The sequence below is a fragment of the Catharus ustulatus genome, chromosome 2 (assembly GCF_009819885.2).
Source record: "Catharus ustulatus isolate bCatUst1 chromosome 2, bCatUst1.pri.v2, whole genome shotgun sequence".
NCBI lineage: Eukaryota > Metazoa > Chordata > Aves > Passeriformes > Turdidae > Catharus > Catharus ustulatus.
In genome coordinates this window covers 53,510,719-53,534,457 of record NC_046222.1, presented here as the reverse complement: position 1 = coordinate 53,534,457, position 23,739 = coordinate 53,510,719, and the positions used below count along the sequence as shown (strand labels likewise).

General features: G+C 37.3%; 1 protein-coding gene across 4 annotated transcripts in view; it reads right to left on the bottom strand.

Annotated features, from left to right (window-relative positions):
* The window catches only part of PDS5B (PDS5 cohesin associated factor B), a 107,640-nt gene that overhangs the window by 30,552 nt on the left and 53,349 nt on the right, over positions 1–23,739 (bottom strand). For all 4 annotated transcript variants that reach the window (XM_033051349.1, XM_033051348.1, XM_033051350.1 and 1 more), the window contains exons 13-24: positions 22,130–22,243; positions 20,537–20,618; positions 17,376–17,424; positions 15,751–15,890; positions 15,561–15,676; positions 14,485–14,590; positions 12,690–12,850; positions 11,932–12,055; positions 10,123–10,281; positions 9,269–9,337; positions 6,227–6,363; positions 2,812–2,935 (exon numbers count right to left, since the gene is read on the bottom strand). In XM_033051349.1, the coding sequence (XP_032907240.1) occupies positions 2,812–2,935; positions 6,227–6,363; positions 9,269–9,337; positions 10,123–10,281; positions 11,932–12,055; positions 12,690–12,850; positions 14,485–14,590; positions 15,561–15,676; positions 15,751–15,890; positions 17,376–17,424; positions 20,537–20,618; positions 22,130–22,243 (1,381 nt within the window). The remainder of the gene's footprint in view (positions 1–2,811; positions 2,936–6,226; positions 6,364–9,268; positions 9,338–10,122; positions 10,282–11,931; positions 12,056–12,689; positions 12,851–14,484; positions 14,591–15,560; positions 15,677–15,750; positions 15,891–17,375; positions 17,425–20,536; positions 20,619–22,129; positions 22,244–23,739) is intronic.

The window sequence follows — 23,739 nt, the reverse complement described above, 5'->3', positions numbered from 1 at the left end:
GATACTACAAAGGAACAGATTCTCCTGGAAGCAATGACAAAGCATATATCCATATCCATAGGGAGGGGATTACAGATACCCAACATGTCTTTACAAAGGACAAATAATACCTGACCGGTCTAACCTTTTACAATAAAGTGAATGTGCAAATGTATAAGGAATAAGTAATTGCTGTTGCCTACCTGGATTTCTGTAAGGGCTTTGACACAGGTAGAGCCAACATTGTTGTCTCTAAATTGGAGTGATATGGGTTTCAGAGATGGACTACTCAACTTATAAGAAACTGGTTGGATGGCCATGTCCAAGGGATTGCAGTAAAAAAAAAAAAAAAAATGTCCAAATGGAGATCAGTAACAGCTGGTGCACTCAGGGGGGAATACAGGGACCAGCATTGCTCATCTTTGTTAATTACCCAGATTGGAGGGTTGATAACATCCCTCAGCATGCCTGTGGATAACAGCAAGCCAAGTGGTGCAGTTGATACACTGCAGGAAGGGCTGCCATCCAGAGGAGCCTTGACAGGTTTGAGGACTGGGCCCAGGAGAACACCAGGAGGTTGAAGAGCTTCAAGTGCAAGGTCCTGCACCTGGCTCCAGGCAATCCTCAGTATCCACACAGGCTGAGGGATGAAGGGATTGAGAGCAGTCCTGCAGAGAAGGACTGGGGTCACTGGTGGATGAAAAACCGGACATGAGCTCGCAGCCCAGAAAGCCAACCATGTCCTGGGCTGCATCAGAAAGAGAGTGGCCAGCAGAGCCAGAGAGGGGATTCTCAATATCTACTCTGTTCTCATGGCACCCCTTGTCTGGAAGGCTGTGTCCAGCTCTAGAGCAACAGTTTTAAACTGAAAGAGGTGAGGTTTAGATTGGGCATATGGATGAGATTTTTTACTGTGAGAGTGGCAGGACACTGGAACAGGTTGCCCAGAGAATCTGTGGACACTCCATCATTGGCGATGTTCAGGGCCAGGTTGGACAGGGCTTTGAGCAACCTGTTCTAGTGGAACATGTCTCTGACCACAGCAGGGGAGTTTAATGAAATGATCTTTATGGTAAAAAGTATGCTATAATGCTACAATAAAATGTGATACTAACTGCTTCATAAATGTTGAGAATCCTATTATGTTCTAATTTGAATCTTATCTCTCAAAATTCCCTTTTAAAAACTCAGGGAAAGTAAGCATTAGACAAAAAAAAGGTGACAATACAGCTGTTAGAATATCCACTAACAGTTAAGACTATCATAGCTGGAAAAATAAGTGATAAAAGTGAGAGACAGTGGAGGGCGAAGAGCCTGCAGCTTAACATACTGAGAAGAGTATCAAAACAATGAAGCAAAGTTCTGATAGGAACTACAAGGTTAACATTTGCAAGAAAGAAAGATTTAGCACAGGAGGAAAATGACTGAAGAAATGAACAGATTTTGATCACTGGGTTCACAAGAAAACAGAATATGCAAACACTATATTGACAAGGCTAGTTTGGCATGACATTATCCAGCTTGAGTATCCTTTCTGGAGCAGAGACAGAACTTACTTGTCATTACAGTGAGAGCCTATTTTTCTCTCAAATAATTTTGTTTCAAACTGTAAAAATCTTTATAACTCATTGTGAGACAAGACTAACATTTCTATTCAGTTTGGGAATAGGAAAGCTGAAAAGTATCAGACTTTGCTTTGGGTGTAAAGACCTTCAGTTATTACCACTGAATCGCTGCTGTAGTTTTGCTAGATTTCATCTGCTTAAGTAGTTTAAAGCTTTGTTCCATTTGTCTTGTTCTTCATAGCATTTCGGAACTGAGTAAGGGCTCCTTTTCATAGCAACACAGAAGCTTAAAATCCACATAAACATACTTAAAACAATATACAAGTCTAATAGGGATTGTCTTACTCTGGTACAGGAATGATTTTTCAACTCCAAGCAACTTTGGAAACTAAAAAAAGATACCCTATGAAAGCAAACAATATCCACACAAGAGCCACACTCTGTATTTTTTCACATTAAATGCCAGTTTAAAGTCGTCTGATATTTAAAATGGGTCACAGCTTTTAAAGCTTTAGCTGGACACAGGAAGTAAGGTCTAAAATGGTCATTATTACTGCAACTATCTTCTTGTCAGGATTCCTTCTGGAGGATTTATTGACTTCTAGAAAGCCAGGAGAATAGCAGCAGCTATACAAATAAAACCACAGAAGTCCCTTCATGGGCACCTTACTCTTGGGGTATGAACCAATTTCTATATAATTTGCTACGCCTACAAGCCAGAAATAGAGAGGGTCCCTATATCTCTACTTACAATTTGAGAGTTATTTCCTTACCATGGGCTCACAGGCAGAAGTTGAAGGGGAAAATTCCAGCATCTGCTAAGGAGAATCTCTCTATTTCTTCTAATATTTGAAAGATGCTAATTATTTTTGCAGACCTCTACATTCCAAATATATTCTACACAAGCATTGAGAAACCAAGGTCACTGTTTTCACTACAGTTCAACATACTTTACATCATCTCACTGTAACTTCTAGTAATGTTATAATGCAGTTGAGGTGTTACTTAAATACATACTGTATTTCCTAGTTTATCAGTATTCTAACATTTGACTACTCTAAATTAGTATTCACCCAATGGACAGCCTAGTACTACAGATCTTATTCTCATCTAAAATGAGTTTTCCAGATTATGTAATGGAGAAATAATTTTGTGGCAAGGCTGAATATTTTGCCTAAACCCAGATTCACAGAAATATACATAACACACAGAACAAACAATATATATACTCGTACATCTGCTGATAACCCACAACAAATTTCCTTACATTTATGGCTAGTGCACACAGCTGGTATTGTTCTAAGGTGATGATTTCATGGTAACAAGGCTCTTGTGCCAACTTCACAATAGCATTTCCTGCAGCCAGCCTCAAGCGAGACATATCAGGTTTACTGAAAAACAAGCACATGGATTGTGAAGGTTAATTAATAAAAAAAATGTAATTATTTTACTTAATTAAATCCAATAATTTTGCACCACTGAAAAACAAGTCCTTAAAAGGAAAGGAGTTTCTGTGCACTTAGCCACCCCCATGCCAGCGGAAGCAATTTCAAACACAAAGTAATTTTCATGGCACCACATTTTACAGACTATTCCCACTTACCCCTACCTGGTCACAACCTGACAATAAAAAATTTTCCATCAAGCTTCCTAAAAGTTCCACACAGGTGTGAAATGGTTCTAGTTGTGCATTGAGCCAGGACAGTCCATACTGCCCCTCAGAGACTGTATCTGTCAGTAAGATACTTCTATTCAGCTTGCTGGCTCTCCTTCAGCAAGGAAGTCCTACCAAAGAAGTAGCCAGCCCATTTCTAGTCCCCAAAGTTGCCAAACTTTCCCAGCTCAAAATCCATTCTTCAGGCCAAAAAAAATTAAAATTAATTAGACACTGTCATATGTGATTAAGTGACTTTTATTTTAAGACAATAGCAAAATGTCTTTTGAATGCAACCACTGAAAATGTTGTATATCAGATGTGTGGTAAATTTTCTACAGTACAGAACTATGACATTCTAAACTCCAAAAGGTTTTTAATAATTTTTCTCTTGGTGAGCATTAGTTTAAGAAAAAAATGCAGATAGTATTTCAAGAAAATCTCAATTCAACTTCATATCTAATATCAATACTTTCAGCAACTGCTAGCATCCTCTGATACTGAAATAGTCTTATTTTATGCTTAGTATAGACTAAAATCAGAAACCTACTAGAAAGACATTAAATATTCAAACTAGATGTTCTACTTAACCACAAATAGAATCTTAAATTTTGTAGGATTGTTTATGACTTATAAAAGTAGAAAGACTTGGAAAGGGCAGCTGAGATACTGATTATTGATAAAAATTGATATTAAAAAAATTACAAGAGTGGTGAATTTAACCTACACATGCTAACAAGAAATCAGTTGTTGATTAAAAAGCAATTCAAGAAAGTCATCAATCCTACTGCTTCAAAGTGTGAAGGATGAACAACAGAAGGAATTTGTTGTCCAAGTAGGACCTTGTTTTAAAAAAAAAAAAATATCCCTTACACTGTCACTGAAAGGTAGAGTTATGTAGATTTCAAGAGGCATAGGAGCCAGATAAGGGCTGATGAGGGCAGTAACAGTAAGAAGATTACAATATGACTGATGAGCTCAACAGCATCTAAGGCTCCTGAGCCTTTGATTTAATTTAATTATCTTCGTCAAATTATTAAACATTGTTTAAAACACAAGTGCAAGCCATGAACACTAAAACTGACTCACATACAATGACCTCATATCAAGTACAGTCTAAAAGGTTATGTTCTGTACTGAATGGACAATTTTACTCTTTTCAAAGCCTACTCTGAGTCAGAAGGAGCAGTATCAGGTTTGCCCAGAAGGGACACAGAAAGTATTGCCAGAAAGAAGATATCCTTATTGCACTCAATGGGTGAAGAACAAAGGTCAGAAGTGTCAGCAAGTTCCATGCAGAACTAACAGGCCTGAAACATCATCTCCTCTGCTTCAGGTTTTGAGAGCAATTGTTAGGCAGTATAGCTCATACAGAAACAATGGACTGGCCCTTCCACCAGTTTGAAGCTTTCCTGAAAAGCAATAGTGAGAATCACGAAATAATTATTACATGTCCCGTCAACAACGCTCTTGCCTCATTCAGCAGTGGGTGCACATTTTCCCTAGTCTTCTTTTTGTCACTTAGTTACTTAAAGAAGTTCTTCTGGCTGCCTTTGCCACGTCTCACTAAATTCTATCCCAGTTGTCATCAATGCTGTCCTGAATTGTTATGCACTGCTGTGTTGTTCTTCCAGCAGATATCAGAGAGGTTGAATTTCCCCACGAGGGCAAAAGACTGCATACATGAAGTTGTTTTCAGCTCATCAGAGGTCCCACAGCAGACACTCACCATGTTACCCAGAGCAGTCTGCTCTTCAATCCTAACTGATAAGCTCTGTTGGCTCAACATCCATCCCCAGGCAGAGCTCCAAGCTCAGGGGCTGAAGGATTACCTCCACAGCAACATCACGTCACTGCAGCATTCTCCCTACCCTAAAAGGATAAGGGAGCCCTAGACCTCCACAAACTTGATTTAAAAATTAAGAACTGATCACAACATTACATAAAGTTTCTACTATTACTTTTGAGTAAAAAAGGAATGGGGAAATCAACTTTCTGAGACATGCACAGTAAGGTATCATCATTCCAAGCATGAAATCACACAGGGTCTAGAGAACCAATCTATTCACTAACTACTGCATAACACAACTATGTGTTCCAAGTAGTCCTGCTGAAAAGCTACATTACTGCCACTCAACTCCCTGGCAACTGCTACCAATGGTCACATTACAGCATTTAAAACTATGAAACAATTATTTACGATGAACTTTAGGATAGACTACACAGTTGCTACAAAGATAATATACTAGATAGCTCCCAGGTTTGCAATTTAGCACACACAATATGCATTCTATCTGCATAACTACTGTATAACATTACCTGAAAATCAGGACCTTTTTAAACACACTGGCACAATCTACCCATGCCCTTAATGGCTTTTGTAGACGTAAATATTCAATGTTTGGCAAGCAATAGTAGTTGACAATTTGTCACATTTCCTACCACAGAGGATTAAGAAGATATCCAGAAAAACAACTTGTCTAACAGTCACCTAAAAGGTAAATTATTTATTGAGACTTAATCCTGTTTACCCATTTCCTTCTTGCTTTCAATTTTAGAGACCTCAAGGGATTAGCCTGCCTTCAAGCAGAAGTGTCTTGTGTATTAAATATTTCCACCTGGTTTATACAACACACTATTATCCTTTATTAGAAAGCCCACCCATTGGCATTTGGCATACACAGCAATTGGTACACCAGGAACAGCAAGTAGCATAAAAAATTAAAACCAGTTTTCAGTGGGAAGGAAGAAGTTGCACATTTTATTCCTGAAATATGAATAATAGCCTATGGAAGAGAGAAATAAAAGCAAGAAAAAAAAACCTAAAATTCAGTTGTGTGTACAGTGTTATAAAACCTGAGACTCAGCAAGTTTATGTAGGAACCAGCCAAGTTTACCATCATATCTTATGAAATAAGATGTATAAATTATTAAGCAGTCTAACGGAATAGTTTACATGCTACTTCGAATAAAACTCTCCCCCCCCACTCCATCATCAGACATGAAAACATTACCATCTGTTACATACCTTATTTTTCCCTGTTCTGTTAAATCTCCATCACTGTGTAATATTGTTGTTAGCAATCTCAGAGTAGATGTTCCTGACTTGCTGTGGTTGTTCTTCATTCCTAGCAACCACCGAACCATCATCTTGATAGCCTGAATCTGAAAAAAACCATTGATACCAAAAAGTCAAGTCATATCATAAGCCTCATTTTTAAAATAATCTTTCTTATTTTAATCACAGAATATTTTTTCCCCCAAGTGCTTTTTGCTGGTACAAATGTAAGTCTGTCAGGACTGTAAAACATCATTTAAATACTGAAAGATAACTAGACATACTCTCACTAGACAGTAACTTTTCACTGAAAGTTTCAAGCATATATTACAGCAAATAAAAATTATACATTTAGTTAGATCTAGGCTATACAATTTATACTTACTAAGAAAATGTTACTGGATCAAAAAGCAGAACATATTTTCATCTTTATATATTACTATAATTCACAGAATATTCTGAGTTGGAAGAGACCCATAGGGACCAACAAGTCCAGTGAATGAACCGGGATTGAACTAGGCTGGACAATACTAAAATTTACTTTTCAGCAGTCCTTCCCACTTTCAATACTCCAACTTGCTAAAATTCCCATTAGATATATAATAACATTACAAAAGAAAAAAGAGGCTTGTAAAACAAGAGTTCAGAAAAGTACGCAGAGAAATAATTTATAAACTAATGGCATGGTCTACAGCATACATTACATTCAGGCTCCTCAGTAGCCATAAACGTTAATTAAATTTGCAAATCCATTTTCACAATAACCTGTTTTCACCTGTAAATAAATGTTTCTTACAGTTTTCAGACTTGGCTTCAACTTCAAATTGCCTTAAGAATTTCTGCAAATTAATCCCCTTCCAAATAGTCAAATGTGTGAGAAGTTTTAGCAATATAAAATTACATTTTAGAGAGTTATTACAGCTTCACAAATAATTAAGAAAAACAATATTTACTACTTCAAGTTACATGTATAATCACTAAAGTGAAATTATGTATATTTAAAACAAGTACCTCATTAGATTAAAACAAAGGTGCATTATTTTAGCAATTTTCGGAGTGTATGTAACTATGGAATCGCACAAATATAAAAAATATCGCTTTTAGTTGCTTGACTACACAAACAACAAATCAACTCCAAAAAAATCCAAGACTTTCCAGTAATGAGTTCTGCACCAAACTGCAAACCAAAGTACTTACTAACCTAGTAAAAAAGGGGTCTGTTAGGAATAGTTTAACAATTTTGCAAGAAGGCAAATAATTTTTTAAAATCAGAGCAACTTCACTGAAAAGACATTAGAAACTAAACAGCTGATATAACATAGAATGTACTACAAAAGTCAAGCATCCCACTCTGAAAGAAGTGAAAGTAAAAATCTATCCCTGTTCCGACGGGCATTTAAAAACCAAACACAGATAAATAATATGTCTTCCACACCGTGAGTCTATTTCTAATTCACTAAAAAGTTGACTGACAGTATCTCTTACAGAAAATGTAATACACTTACTCCAAAATAAGAAAAAGTTTGAGATGACATTTTAAAGTAAAGTACCAAAACAAACCCCCTACCATTTTAAAGTGATATTTTTCTTAAATTCAGGTTTTCCTCTGATACATATTGCACACATAGAAAAATAAGCAATGGAACAGATTACAGTAATTTCACGAATACAAGTCGCACCAATTTGACCAAAATTTTGGTGGAAACCCGGAAGTGCGGCCAATATTCCGGGGCGGCTAATACATTAACAAAATTCTAAAAGCTGCCAACACGGAAGTGAGAGCCCGCGGCAGCCCCAAGCCAAGCTGGAGCCCGGCCGGCCCCGGCAGAGGTGGGAAAGCCTGGCAGAGGCGGGGCCAGCAGTGTGGGGGGTGGGCGGCAGAGCCTGAGCCAGCAGGGCGGGGCAGGGGGGCGGCAGAGCCCGGGCCAGCAGGGCGGGGGAGCCCGGGAGAACTGGGGCTAGCAGTGCAGGGGAGCATGGCAGAAGCAGGAAGCCCGGCGGGTGGGGCTGCCTGGCAGCGGGGGAAGCCCAGCAGAATCGAGGCCAGCAGCGTGGGGGAGCCCGGCGGTGCGGGGGCCTGCAGTGCCGGCCAGGGCGAGGAAACGCGGCGGCGGTGCAGACGGGAGGGGGCGGCCAGCGAGCCCGGCGGCGGCGGCGGCAGCCCGCTCGCAGGGCTAGGGAACGCGGCGCGGCCGGCGAGCCGGGCGGCGGCAGCCCGCCGGCAGGGCTAGGGAACGCGGCGCGGCCGGCGAGCCGGGTGGCGACGGTGGCAGCCCGCCGGCCAGGCGAGCGAACGCGGCAGCGGGGCGGTGCCGACGGGAGAGGGGGGCCAGCGAGCCCGGCGGCGGCAGCAGCACCACCCGGCCAGCCCCGCCGAGCCGTGGTGCTGAGTTGGGCTACCCGGCCCCGTCGGCAACCATGAGCGGGCCGAGCCTTCCTGGCCCCGCCCCGAGCCAGTAAAGCCCGCTATGCCGCGATCCTGTTACTAATTGGCCAATTTGTGAAAGCTGCGCACGGATTCTCGCGACGAACGAAAGTGCGGCTAATATTCGGGGTGCGGCTTATCTATTGACAAAGACAGCAACATTGTCGAGGCACCGGAAGTGCGGCTTATAATCCGTGCGGCTTGTATTCGTGAAACTACTGTAATTCATTTGAGGAAACTGACAAATCCAAACCCCATTTTTTCTTCTTCCAAAACAACACTGAAAGTTTCTTGGAATGTCATAAATATTCAAGAGACAAAGGAAAAACTTAACAAAATTTCTGTATTATTTAACTCCTAAGTTGATGAGAAGGGAAAATAATAATTTTACTTTAAGTAATCCAGCTATCATCACAGTTAAGTGTCAGAAAACAAAACTAAAACCTATAAAGAGCTTATATACAAATTTAATGAATCACGTACGTAAATTTATGCATAAAATATTAATTAAAAAATATGTTCCCAAGAGCAAATCCTTATTAAGTATTATAAACATAAGAGACAGGAAAACAGTATGTGCTACTTACTTTAACAAGGGTTTCAGGAGACACTTCTTCATCTGGGACCCAAAGTTTTGTTGTCTTTTTTCCGGGAAGCTAAAACAAATGTTTCATTTGTTACACTGCTGTTACTCTTCAGTGAAACTTGTAATTCTCTTTCCTGTTTGCTTCTGGAAACAATACAGCAGCACTCCCTGGTCAGCTTTTTGCCTTCCTTATCTTACAGAAGCAGCCACTACAAGTGACATAACTCACTATCCAAGTATCAGCAAATTTAAGTTTAGTAAAGGGATTGGTTGTTGTTGTTACCTGAAAATATTCCTTTAGAGCGTAATAGCCATTGCTTTGAAAATAACTACCAGTTTTTCCATATCCAGTAGATTAGAACCTCACACACATTTTACTGTTTTAAACAGTGTATCTTTCCCTAAGCAATTTCTAACAATGCAATGCATAAGTTATTTTTTTTATTTCATAGTCACTTTATAAACAATACAAAATTGTTCCAAAAAATTGAAATTCAGTCTTCCATTTAAATAGCGTATTTTAATTTCAAATGTAATATACTTCCTAAAAATCACAAGTCGCTCAAGATAAGAAACAGAGTGAAGTCATAACAACTTTCCCCTTTTTAACCAAAGCCAAGTCACAAGTGATGAAATGCTGTGCTACGCAGCTCATCACTTTTGTAAGATTCCCAAATTAGTAGAACTCTCCTTTCCTGTACCATAGGTTTTCAATGGAGGTGTTCAAACTTCATGAAGAACTCAAAATACCATATACAAAAAGCAGAACCAGCATGCCAAGTATTTTCCCAAGCACTTGCTGAGTATGACACTACAGGAAAAGTAGTCTTAATACAAGGTTTTATAAATACTCACCCTATCATTCATTAGCAAATCTTTAACAATAAAAGTAGCAACCAAAGATTTCAAAGGGGCAGCAAACTGGTCAGGGGCAAGCATGGCTATATGGCCAATAGTAACCAACGGTGTAATGAGGTGCTCAAAATTGCTTGGATCCAGACTTTTATGCAGAGGCTAAAAAAGAGCAAAAAATTCAGGTATTACTGATATAATCTGTGTCTTACTGAGGGGATGGGAATGACTTCATACCAAGTTGTCCATATCCACTTCAGAAAAACAATTTTAAAAGAACTACTAATTATCTCATTCTAAAGACACATTCACCAACCCATCAAGTCCTCAAGTCAGAGGAAACATCACGATGACGACAAAATATTTATCACCTCTGCATAGTTCAAAAAGTGACAGGTCATGCATGACCAGTTAGGAAACAAAGAATTAAAAAACCTTTTTTCTTGTGGGAGAATTAGATCTTGAGACAGTAATTCCCATGATGGACTATGATTCAGCCTTCAAGGTAAGAGGTTGATGGTCACTAATTAAAAAGTACAGTAATTTCACGATTACAAGCCGCACTGACTATCAGTCGCATCTCTGGGTGTTGGCAAACATTTCGTTCTTTGTCCATACACAAGCCGCAGCCAATTATAAGCCGCTCTGTCGTTCGCAGCGAGGAGGACCCGCGCGTAACAAAGTTACCAAATAGTAACAGAATCGCGGGATCGCGGGGTTTACTGGCTCGGCTCGGGCCGTGAGGGTTCGGGGCTGCTGACGGGGCCAGGTGGCCCAGCTCGGCGCTGCCCCTCGGAGCCAGCCGCCACTGCCGTCGGGCTCGCTCACCCTGGACGGCACGGAGCCAACCAGCACCTGCGGCGGTGGTGGCAGGCGGGGATGGAGCCCATTGGCACCCACGGCGGCAGGTGGAAAAGGAGTACCCCCCACCCCTGCAGCAGGCAGGGACGGGAGCCTGTCTGCTCCTGTGGCGGCAGGTGAGGACGGGAGCCCCCCGCCTTCCCCCCGGGACACGGGGATGGCAGCATGGAGCCCCCTGCCTCCCTCCGGGCCACGGGGCCAGCAGAAGGGAGCCCCTGCCATCCCCCCGGGCCGCAGGGATGGTAGCACAGGGCTCCCCGTCTCTCCCCTGGGCTGCGCTGCCTGAAGGAGGGGGTTCCCCGCCTTCCCCCTCCCTGTCTCCCACGCTGCTGGCACTGAGCCGGCTCTACCCGCCGCGAAACAGAGCAACCAATTTGTAACAATTGCGAAAAGCCGGGTTTTACTGGCAGTTGCTCGATTCGGCACCTCGGTTTGCACTTCTGGGGTTGGAAATGTCAGAAAATTATTCACATATTAGCTGCTCCTGAGTGTAAGCCACATTTCCGGGTGGGAGTAGAATTTTAGTCAAAATGGTGCAGCTTGTAATCGTGAAATTACTGTACATTTGCAGTTGAAACTATAAAAGTTATTTAGTCTGTACCACAATTCTGTTTTCCATAATTTCTTCTACTATTTAAATACTTTTGACCATTTTCAACCAGGTAAGGAGTAGCAAACGGTTCCTCTTTCCATAAATAGTTGATAATTCCAGTACATTGCCCAACACTTGGTTTCACTCCATCACCTTTCAAAATATGTAACCTAAAACATGACGAACCATGAGATACAAGAATACCCTCTACTATCACTCTTCAGGTCAAAGTCATGTACGAACAAAAGTAAAGGGGAAAAACATATTTCCAAAATCTGCTACAACTTGCAACTACATCCCTTAGTTTACAAGTGCAATATAAAAAAATCAGTAAAAGTAAGTTAAATATCTAATGTTACCTCAAATATCTGTGCAAACTGTGTTTCTTTGCTGGAAAATATTGCATGGATGCAGTGAATAGCATACTTGGCTTGACGAGGGGGTCCCTTTTTAGCTTTATGATGCAACACTGGAAGCAAAGCACTAAATAGTTGTGTAACAAAACAAATAGACAAACAGACCAAGAGATAAGTAATTTCACAAATTGAGAATCTTTCAAAACAAGCTAGCAGAGAAGTAGAGATGTACATATAAAAAACTCAACACTTCTGCAAAAGCACTAATCGCTTTTGCCCAGGTAATTTCTTTTTAGAAGTCATTTATATAACCTGCTATCAAAAATCCCCAACTTTTTGTTGATAAAAATATCATGTGGTAAAATAGGCATTTATATCTGCACAGGTACTAAACGTTCTTTTGGAAATATTTTTGCATACATATCACCATTAAATTTCAAAGAATGTTTTAATACTGTGTATATGTATATATATATATATATAACCTAGGAAAGAAAAAGTAATTCTGAAGGGCAACAATATAAATTAGTGGTTTTAGTGACATACCAGTTGTCACTACTTTGGGTACATTCATTTTACTTCCATTCTTCAAAAAGCACTACATTTTAGTTTTTACTATCTTGGAAAACTGGAAGTAACACTTAATTCCAAAAGAATGCAGGATAATAGCATTTTCATCTACAGCAGATGAAAAGAAGAGTGAGAACTTCCAAAATCCAATACAGTAAAGATCACTCCTCAGAGTAAGATAGACAACTTACGATCGTATGTGAGGAAAGTCTTCTTCAATTTTACTTCCTGTATTTTTGAAAATTTGTAATGCAGCTTCTGCCACTTTTTCATCATCCATTTTCAAGCAAGCAAGGAGAGATTCAAAAGTTTCAGCTGAATGAAATGAGATAGGGTGCGTAAACGAAAGTACCTGCCAAAATATGATGAAAGCCACGTTAACATTTTTTAAAGGTCCACTTATACCAGAACACTTAATCAAGAGTCATTTTCCACAGCCATACTGGAACATTTATAATATTCTCCCTGGTTTTGACTCATGATGCACATTTCTCTTCTTATTTTTTTAGTAGCTACTAAAGTTCTGTCTTTATATATGACTTCATTAGAATTAAGTTATTTCCCCAGTCTCAGTTTCTTCTGACCATGTACTTCTTAGCGGCTACATCTACATTAGCAAGTACTGGGTTCCAGCAGGAGTAGGTCTTAACAGAAACACAACCAATGCTAAGGAAGCAATATTCATGTTCCAGGAGTTTTACTTCAGAGTTTTTTTCGACTGACTAAATCCACTTTAGCCACTGCAACACAACATGTGCTTCTGAAGCCATTTCAATTTTGTTTCTCTGAAACAAACCCAGCCTGTATGCCTCCAGACTTCATGTTTGTTTCCTCAGGGGAAGAATTGATTCTGCTCTGAAGTGAAATTCCTATCTCTAAAATAGCAGCATAGACACATTCAATAGGATCTCTAGTCCTTCAAGCTTTCCGCAGTAACTTAGCAGATTCTGTACCTCTCCTTCAGATTCTTGGACTTGATTGTTTTCAAGTATGACAGTCTTCCCATGTTAAAAAAAAATTAAATAAAAAACCCTCAATTGATCCTCCTTGAAATTTGGTCTTCTCTTCATTTTTAGGTGGCTGTTGATTATTAGCCTCATTCCACGTGATATTCTGACCCATGGCAGAGAAACAATCCTCAAAATCTAGAAACTTCTGCATATGCAGTTTTATATTTTAACTAAGTTACCGTTCTTCCCACCTCTTTGCACAGCATTCTCAATGCTGGACTCCTATATTTGTCCTCTCTGTATTATTCTCACGATATATAGACCTTTTTGTTTAGGGCAGTCTTACTCCTCTTCCTTAAATGTGTCATTGCCAGTTCATACAAATATGTAAATACTGACTTGGAAGCCTTCATTCAAGCACATTGTCCTTCACAACATGATTCCTTCTTTCTTATTCAGATGCATTCTTGTGCTACTAGGTATCTTGCACTTTTATCTAATTGTGCACATCTGGATAAAGATCCACACCCTTTCAGGTGAATCTACTCAGTCTTTAGTTAATCTAGAATATTCCAAAAACTTCAGTGTGGGAGTCCTTCAGATTTTTAGGCCTCTGAAGTGAACTCCCAGCTGGACTACTTGATGGTCTCTGCTATGTTAGCTGAGTCTGAAAATTACTCATAGCTAAAATAGGTAAGACCCCAATTTACGTGGAGTACAGAGGAACCACAGTGTTGTATTGATATACAACAGCAGAGTATATATTTACAAATTGCTGAATTCATGCTCTAATAAACTAAACTCCACTGCTGCTCACACGCAACTACTTTCGGCTTCCAGAAAAGCTTCTAAATCATTTTAAAAAATAACCTTACTTATGTGCCACACAAGATGAGTATAAAGCACAAAAGACCAAAAAGGTTCTTCTAGGTAGGCTTTTGACTAAAAATAGTAAGTGCTAATTAAAAATTTATTTTAATGAAAGTGTTTGCAAAGTTTCCCATGCTCACTGACCACCAGGACTATCTATACTTGCCTTCAGCAATTCAAGACCCGCTCTGATTGCCTGGTCAGTAGGCACACCCTCATCTTCATCATCAGCTGTTCCATCTATAGACTTGTTCACTTGCTTGATAAGGGCACTGAAGGGAAAACAAAACATGGCTTTGTAGTTAATGCAATTCCACTCGGCATGATTGTATCTCAAACTTGCAAAGACAATTGTATTAAAGTAACTTATATAAAACAATCTTATTATAAAACAAATATGTCAACTACATACATAATCTGGTTACCCTCATTTCTTATCCAAATCAAAGGTTATGAAGCCTTACATTCAAAAATATTTTTCCATCATGAATTAAGAACTATATACAAATTACTCTGGAAGGATGATCAAGATAAGAAAACAATTTGAGCATCACAAGCAACAAACTCAATAAGTACTATGCTGAGGTTACAACTGACTACAGATTCTTCATAACTGATGGAAAATAACTGTTTACAGTACTTGGTCTCTAAACAAGAGGAAAAAAAACCCAACCATTTAACAGTTCTGTTAAGAGCTGATGACAAATTTAGAAGACCTATCTCCTGAATATTTCTTCTTGACAGTAAGGCTAATTTCAAATACTGCTGTTAGTTAAATAATAATTTCAGCAATTACTTTCCTCTGCCCCTCCATAACTTCATTGGCTTACTCTTCTTTGAAGTCTTGCTGCCTCATCATCATCACCTTTACTTCCTCAGTTACATTACTATTTATGCCACTGTGAGCTAATATTCTGGGTGGAAAGTTCCAGCTGAATAGTCAGGACAGATATTTGTTTTAAAAAAAAGTCAGCTGGTTACAAACCATACTTTGTCCATCAGCAACACATCCACTTTTACTGACAGGTCATCTCATCTATGCTGAATGACAATGTTTCTGTGACTACATTCTGGACAAGGACACAAAAACCCCTACACAAGGTGAAACAAAAGAAAACATTGCAGGTCACCAAGCCTTAAGCCACACCTACCCAGCCTATAATTGCTTGTGCTTAAAGGCAAAGTAAGAAACCCCAATTACAAACCGTGTGATTATGGCTGACAACACACACAAAAAAATACCTGATGGATTCAGTATCAATGTGCACAGGAGCAATTCTCTCAAGAAGAAACTTTATCATTTCCAAGAAAGGATTTGTTGGTTGCTTTGGATTGCCCAACTTCTTTGTTATTTCCCTCTGAAATATAAGTTGCAATTAAATTTCTAATAATTCTGTTCCAAAAATATTCACACTTTACAAGCAATTCTTACCACACATCCTTCAGCCTGTTTGCAAGAACATGTTGGGCTAACAAGCATTTCTAACTGACTTCGTATTTTTTCATCATCTTCTAGAACTTGTGTGAACTTCTTCATGAAATCTTGAGCTTTCCCTGGATCAGGAAGGTTTCCTTTAAATAACCAAAATAAATCACTATTTATGTATTGTACATTACGCAAGTTTAGAACATCATACAAACCACAGAAAACCCAAATCATACAGAAAGAAAAACCACAAAAAACCCAAACTACAAAACTCCTCAAAATGTACAGACATATCTATGAGCTCACAAATTTCTAGAAATTTCCTTTGGCTATTTGCTTTCCCCACCCTTCACACTCATTTTCCAGCAAGTCTAGTTGGTCATGCTGTTAATAGTATTACTAACAGCTGAAGCTGACCTCAGACTGCATAGCCTAAACTCCACAACAAAATATACACTGTATACAGATCACCCAATGCAACAAGTGTGAAAAACAAAAAGGGTATTTTTGCTATATTACCCCTTAAGTAAACATATGCTTTACAACAGCTTAAAACTTTCAAAAAAGAGGCATTTAAAATGCATTAAATAACTATAAGCTTTACAACAGCTTAAAACATCCCCCCTAAAAAAAAAAAAGGCATTTAAAATTACTTTCTTAAACTACATCCTCATTTTATATTTACATTTTATATTATAGCAAGGTAATTTATTGGCAAAGGATTAGTTTACAATTTATTTTTGGTCCAGTCAGTGTTAAGCAAAGCTTGTACAGAATGTGGTGTAGCACTACAGGATGATTAGTTCAAAACAAGTTCTATTACAAATTTGTTTTGCCATATCAATTTTCTTTTTAAATACAACCCAGAACTAAAAGTATAAGAAAAAATACAAACTGATGAAAAATGATTGGGATCATGGCCAATGAAGCAGCAAGGTTCATATTTTCCCTCTGCATTTTTTGCAAAAATATGCATAGTCTTATGTAGTCTTTTTTTTTTGCCAGAACAGATTGCATTTTTTTTTAAAAAGGTGTATTTGAAAACAAATTTTCAGAGTTGTAAAGCAAGTTTTTCTTCATATTAGTTTTAATGCTATTGATATGATGGGCCCAGGGAACAAAAAATGTTGCTTTTGAATTGATGGGTATTTCTTCATCAATAGTTCAGTTTACACAGGAATTCTTCAGTTTTCCAAGTGCTTTCCTTGCTACTGAAATCCAAACTCTTTTGCATTCCAATGACATTTACAATATTAAAACATCAGAAGACAAGCAAGTTAGTACATAGCTTAGTAGTTTAGTTAACATCTATGAATATATACTCTATAATAAATGCTAAAATAGACATTAACACCCTAGATCATCTAGATCTTGAATTAGTCCACAATGCAGACAAAATGCTATGTGATAGGCTTCATGACTCATGACTTCTTACAGTAAGAAAGTAATTCCGTTTAGAGTTACCTTCATTCTTAAAAGCATATTGCTGCATTACATTTATCATGATCTGCTTTAAATTTTATTTGCTGTAAAACATCTTTTTATAAACTTACCCCAAATTATGTTTAAAGCAAGAAATCAATATAGTTCTACTGTAATTTTTAGTTACTCTAAATATTTTACTGACTTACTTGTTATAACCATCACTTTTGAGAATATAGCTTTACTGCTGGCATCTGTCTGCAAGTCACAAAAAAAAATGGATTAAGTAAAAATTTTACATTATTTATTTCCATTTGAATATTGTGTGAGGAAGATTCCAGACTGCATTAACAAAAAGTCAGCATCCATTCTGTTAAAACATCAGTGCGTTAGAAATCAAAAACTACCACTGAAAATTCCATGTAGACACAGGAAGTAAAAGGCAGATCATCCCTACAGCATCACTTACATAAAATACTTTTATTACTTTTCAATCTACCATATAACTTATGAACAGCACGAATGGGCTATTTCTGCCATGTGTAGTCTGAGAAGAATGCCTTCATTTTCAGGGCTCTTAGCTGTCACAGCTGAATTCCCATGTTCAGACAAAAAAGTGATAAAAGACAAATCAGATATCATTTACAGGATTCAAGTAATGTTGTCAGCAGATATAGACTTCCCATATTCAAACCTCTTGTGACTCAAGAGAAAAACAGAAACTGTGGAGTTTCTTTCATCCCGACTGCTCTGGTCTCCTAATACTAGCTAAGTCTTCAAGTCCCAGCTAAAGCTCCCATCAAAAAAGTTTGAGCAAACTACTAATAATTCAGCCAAACATCAAAATAACTGAGGCAGAAGTATTAATTTGAACCAGTATACCTCTATAGAATTATGATAGATTAAAGAAGTTCAAAAAACATTTCTTCTTGGAAAATCTGCTGTGGCACTTGATCCATATAATCTTGCATTCACCTGCAGCAAATGAAGACTATACTCCAATAGACACAACACAGCATTCACCCACTTTTCTACATAAGAACAGGTTATGGATTTTATTTTGCTGTACACCACTGCTGAAGGAGAAAACAAGAGGAGCTGTGATTTATGCTTTCGCTCTTCAGAAAAATAACTTGTCTTAAAGGCAAGTTTGATGTCCCTTCTGTCTTAAGTCAGGCAAAATTATGACCAACAGCAGTAAAAAGTTCTTAACACATTTTCAGCCTCCTCAATAGTGCTTTGTCTGAGGAGACCTTGAATAGGAAAAAAGGAGGATGGTCGTAGAGTTTCAGTAAATGGCAGAAAGGTAGACTGGAAAGTTCAAAGATTTATAGTTACAGAATAATGCAGGTTGGCAGTGACAACTTTAGGTCATGCAGTTGAACTGCCTACTCAAAGCAGGATCAGGTTTTGCTTCAGGCAAACTTCTACTTGCATTTTAAATACTTACAAGGATGAAGTTTTTTCAGCATCTCTGGGCTACTTGTTCCCATATTTGACCACCATTAGTGCAATTTTTTTTTCTTACTACCTAATCAAAGTTTCTTTGTGGTAAAATCTGTACACTATTTCTTGTTCTATTCCTCTTTATCTCCGACAGCTCTCAATGCCTACACTTGGCACAGGGACAACAATTACAGGAGAACAAATCAACAACTAAGCTGTAATGATTAAATGAAGAAATTAGACTGAAGTGAAAAAGCACACAAAGACACCTCTTTAAAAGATTACTATTTAATCCCAGTTTTGTTTCCTGAAAGAAAGATATATTTACATAGCTCTGAATTGCTAATGAGTATTTGTCTCAAGATTATTATTTGGACTGTATGTGATAGTCTGAGGTGCCACTGCAGGCAGCAAAACAGTTTTAAGTCAGAGAAATTTACTTACATTTAGTATGTCAATTTACACAAAGTTTTACTTATTTCTTCAGGTATTGAGAAATAAAAGCAAACAAATGAACACTAAAAAACATCATTCGGTTCCACCTCAGACATGTCTCTTTCCTGCTCTATCACAAGCCATCTAAATTCTCCCATGTAGTCTTGTTATTCAAGAGAACAACCAAGTGTAGAGAATTAGCATTTAAGAGTAAAAACTAGGATAAAATCCAGATGGACAAAGGCAAACATGACAAAAGCATGCACAGTCTTGCATGCAATGCTTATGCTGGCATCAAAACATTTCTGGTAAATTCCATATCATATTTGATACTTTACACTGAGAAAGAACTTTCATAACTCCCTGAAAACAGAAGGAAAAGTTGAAATTTCACTTTCAACTGAAAAGCAGAAAAATATCAAGGAACTAACTCAGGTATTAAATGTAGAAATGTATTTAACCTATACCAAAAAACAGTACATGAAAAGCATTTCAATACAGTCACCAAAATACAATGAAGTACTGTTGTGCTAACATTTACTGCACTTAGAATTTAATACTTTACAGCATGTTTTTAATGCACTAAGTCAAAATTAGTAATTTCACTGCAGTCTCTATTGGCAAGACACTAGATTTTCTAAGCAGATACATTAGATAATCCAACCATACAAGCTACGCACCCTTCCTGGTACAGATAATTTCAGCAAATGGATAATCATTAAATTTACCTCAGTACAACTATATACACATACCGAAAATAAAAATCACACAGACAGACACATAGAAATTTGAGCGTGGCAACATTTTCTCTTCTATATTATTTCTGTTAAAAAAGCATCAGATCAAATTTCTAGCATTAAAGCCAAGTTTTAATTATATTCCAAACCATATCAAGAATTTAGTTTTATAGTTTCCCTATCCCAGACTATGTATGAACATTGATGTAACTAAAACAAACTGAAATTCACTTTATATAAATTTTCATTTTTCCCTTCTGAGCAAATCTGTAAACAAGAAAATAAAATTGCAGTCTGGTATCTCCAGACAATATTCAAGAAATTTCTGAGAGGGAAGAGAAACTTTTAACCTCTTGGGACAAAAATTTCTTTAAAGTTACTAATCACACATAAGACAACAATTTCAGAGGGTATATATAGGAACTTTTTCTTAATTACTTGATTTGGCAGTCAAAAATAATATACTGTCTCAAGAGCCAGAATAGTCATGGCAAGATGTAACTCAAATACTCGGAGAAAATATTTTAGTATTAAATGACTCACAAAACATTTTAGAAGTTGCTATAATACCCTTTACCTCTTCAATTTTACAAACACAATGTATATGCACTTCCTTCAGCAAATGTAGTCTAATGGAGTATCAGTTAACTTTCACAATATTTTCAATCTGTTGTTACAAATAAGCTTACAAAGACAATTAAAAAACAGTAAAACTACATATTCACTGGGGAATAAAGATAAGTTGAACTCACTTTCGGCTGTTTTATTAGGTCAACTAAATCCTTTACTTGATGTCGTAGCAGATTTTGACATTTCCACATTTCATTCAATGCTCTAAAAAAAAAATTTTAAAAGAATTGTCAAAATTATCTATTCAAAGAGTAACCCACCTGTCCAAAATGAGTCTATAGAGTCTTCTCAATTTCAGACTCAGAAATGTACTTATTACCTGAACTTTCACAGTTGTGTAAGCAAAGGTTAAATATTTCCTAGTAGGATAATACAGAAAATGTACTTTGTAATATTAGACTGAAACAAAGTGAGATTTTGAAATAAGTTTAATTTCAGATGCTCAAGTACACTGCCTTTCAAAGAACAAGGAAGTAACTAATGCCTTGTCCATTAAGAACTTATTTGTTCTGAAATGACTCTTCTAAAAACATACCAAGAAGTAGGTTAAAGCAGATGTTTCAGATTTTTATCACCAAAACAAATGTTTGTCTTGTAGATAGGAAGCAGTTACTAGATGAATAAATTGTGAAAAGTGAACATGATTAGGCTTATAAGAGATGCATGAAAGATACTCAGAAGAATAGAAAATCAGCACACTTTCCAGTAATAGCAAGCCATATAAATAGAGGTCACAGTCACATTTACAAAACTTACAAAATCCACAAGTAAAAAAATAATTTTTGTATGAATAATAGAACAAATTATGTCTTTAAAATGATTACTGCTGCATACAAGAACTGTAGAATTCAGAAGTTACTTGTTGCTTGAAGTAACAAATAACACAAAAGAATCCATTCTGCATTTTCATTTAGTTTACACTAAAAATTACTATAACAGTAACTTTTTACTTTTAATGTACTATTAATAGTTTCAGGTTTTTATAGTTGTCCTATCTTTGGACAGGCAATACAAGAAATTCAGGGGGGTCAAATATCAGTTTTTGTAGTATGGGGAGGCTGTGGGATCTTTTAAGGCATTCATTCATATACAAAGCCTCTTCTAGTCTCTTACACAGGGAAAAAAAACCTCTAGTTGATTTTCAAATGACTCAGTACTACTATATGAAAAACAAAGTAAAACTATCTAAAGTCAATCAAATCAATGTGAACATTACAGCAGTATAACCATTATGAGGCAAATTCACATGGGTAAATACCTCTTTTAAGCTGGAGAAAACACATAACTTAATAATAATGAAGGAGGAAAAACAAACAAGTTTTTCTCAGTCTTAAGTCACCTCGGCTGCTGCAACGTGTAGTATATTAATTAAGAACTTGTCAAGTAAGATTAAGGGCTGATCTACCATGTCTATGTTATCTCTTTGCAGACATAAAAGGACTGACACACACTCAAGCTTCTTTCCAGATCTTTGACACTACTTTTTTACGTGTTTATGGTTGAAAAGTACTGCATCTTGTTAGAAAACACCCTATAAGTTTAGCATTTCTTCAAAATCTCACTTGAAAAATAGATGCTACTTCTATAGTCTTTTTTCTAATAGCTTATAAACTACTTCTGTCCACTGACCTAGGCTACTCATTACAATTCAGAATTACTTTACAGTAATATTTGTATTAAAAATTATTTTGAAAGTAGTAAAAAGCTGCACGTACTTCACAGCATGTGAATCCAGAGTTGCGTACAGGTAATACAAACACTTCATTCGTTCGTTTGTTTCCAGGTTATGAGGGACCATGTACTGAGCAAAAATGCGTTCAACAAGTAACCTGAAAGACAGGATTAAAACACATTAAAACAATTGGAATTGTTGAAACATCAACACAAAAATTCTCAGCCCTATCTAGACATTGGTTGTTGAATAAAAAATAGGGATATTCAATAACCTAAAGGTCAAGTTATTTGATATAACTCAGCATAAATTAAAAATAAATTTATCATTATAGAAAACTCAATGTTAATGCTGGTAGTAGGAGATTTAATAGATGACATTATCAAAATCAGATGTATCAATCTAGAAGAAATCAAACAATTTGAGAAAGTTGTTAATTATCAACCCAATAAGATGTTATCATTTAATTTCATTACAAGCCAGTATTGGGATAAATTCATGAACTGGTCCAAATTGGCCTAAAATAATATCACTACTACTAATAATAATAATAATGCTTATAAAAACAGAAATATCATGTCGATTATATCACACAGTATCATGAAGCCCAGAAGGAGAATTCAGATACTAACTAGAAGGAGCTGACTTCCTTCCACCCTTTTCTGGCCCCTTTCCCACAGACTGAGTTTATCTCATGTCTTTTGCTTCTGCAATAAAAATGCAGGTATGTTCCCAAGGGAATTATTAAAAGCTTCTGTATAAAGCAGCTCCTTTATTTGGAAAAAGGGGGAGAGAGAGGTTTGGGCCTGACAGTTACCTAGAAAAGACTGAGAAAAAAAAAAAAAAGGAAACCAAACCCACATGGTACTCCTAAAGACAAGAAGCCCAAGACTGAAGTCCAGTACTGAGATAAGTATTAATAGAACGGAGCAAACAGGTAAAAACAATCATCTACATTTATGCTGGAAAAGAAAACAAAATTCCTTACGCACACTTGGAACAGGTGATCAAACCCCAAATTTAGCTAGTTTAAAAAGTTTAAGAAAAACATCAGTGGTTAAGACTGGATCTAAGAATCCAAACAGTCCATTTCCACAATATCATTAAATAACTACTTATTTTGAAGGTTTTGAATTTTTGAAAATACTTGTATGGGTTTGCAACGTCATTTGTATCTGAACACACAGTGAAGGTTCATTTGCAAAGCCAACATGATGACCTCGATTAGTCAAGGCAGACTTGTTCCCAAACTTGTTATCCATGTGCAACCATCTATTTTTCAATACCAGCAACAATATACAACCCTACAGCTGGTATGACAGAGGCACTGATTTTACCACAAATCCAGGACAAGGCCCTAATTCACAGTTTCTATGCTACAGAAACCTAACTTTCTGGAGAGTGAAATGGCTTGCCCGTTGTCACAACACCTGCTACCTTTAAAACATACAGGAACAACATGCAAATCTAAATCAACATTATTCAAGCAAGTTTACTTACTAAATTTTAGCATAAAAATTAACAGGTTACTGAAATTCAAACAAAAATCCCCTCTCCTGAAGCAGTGGCAAAGTACACCTGAGACTTCTGAAATATCGCAACCTCTCACACCCTTTAGAACCACTTATAAAGTAGAAGAAAACAGGACAGTAG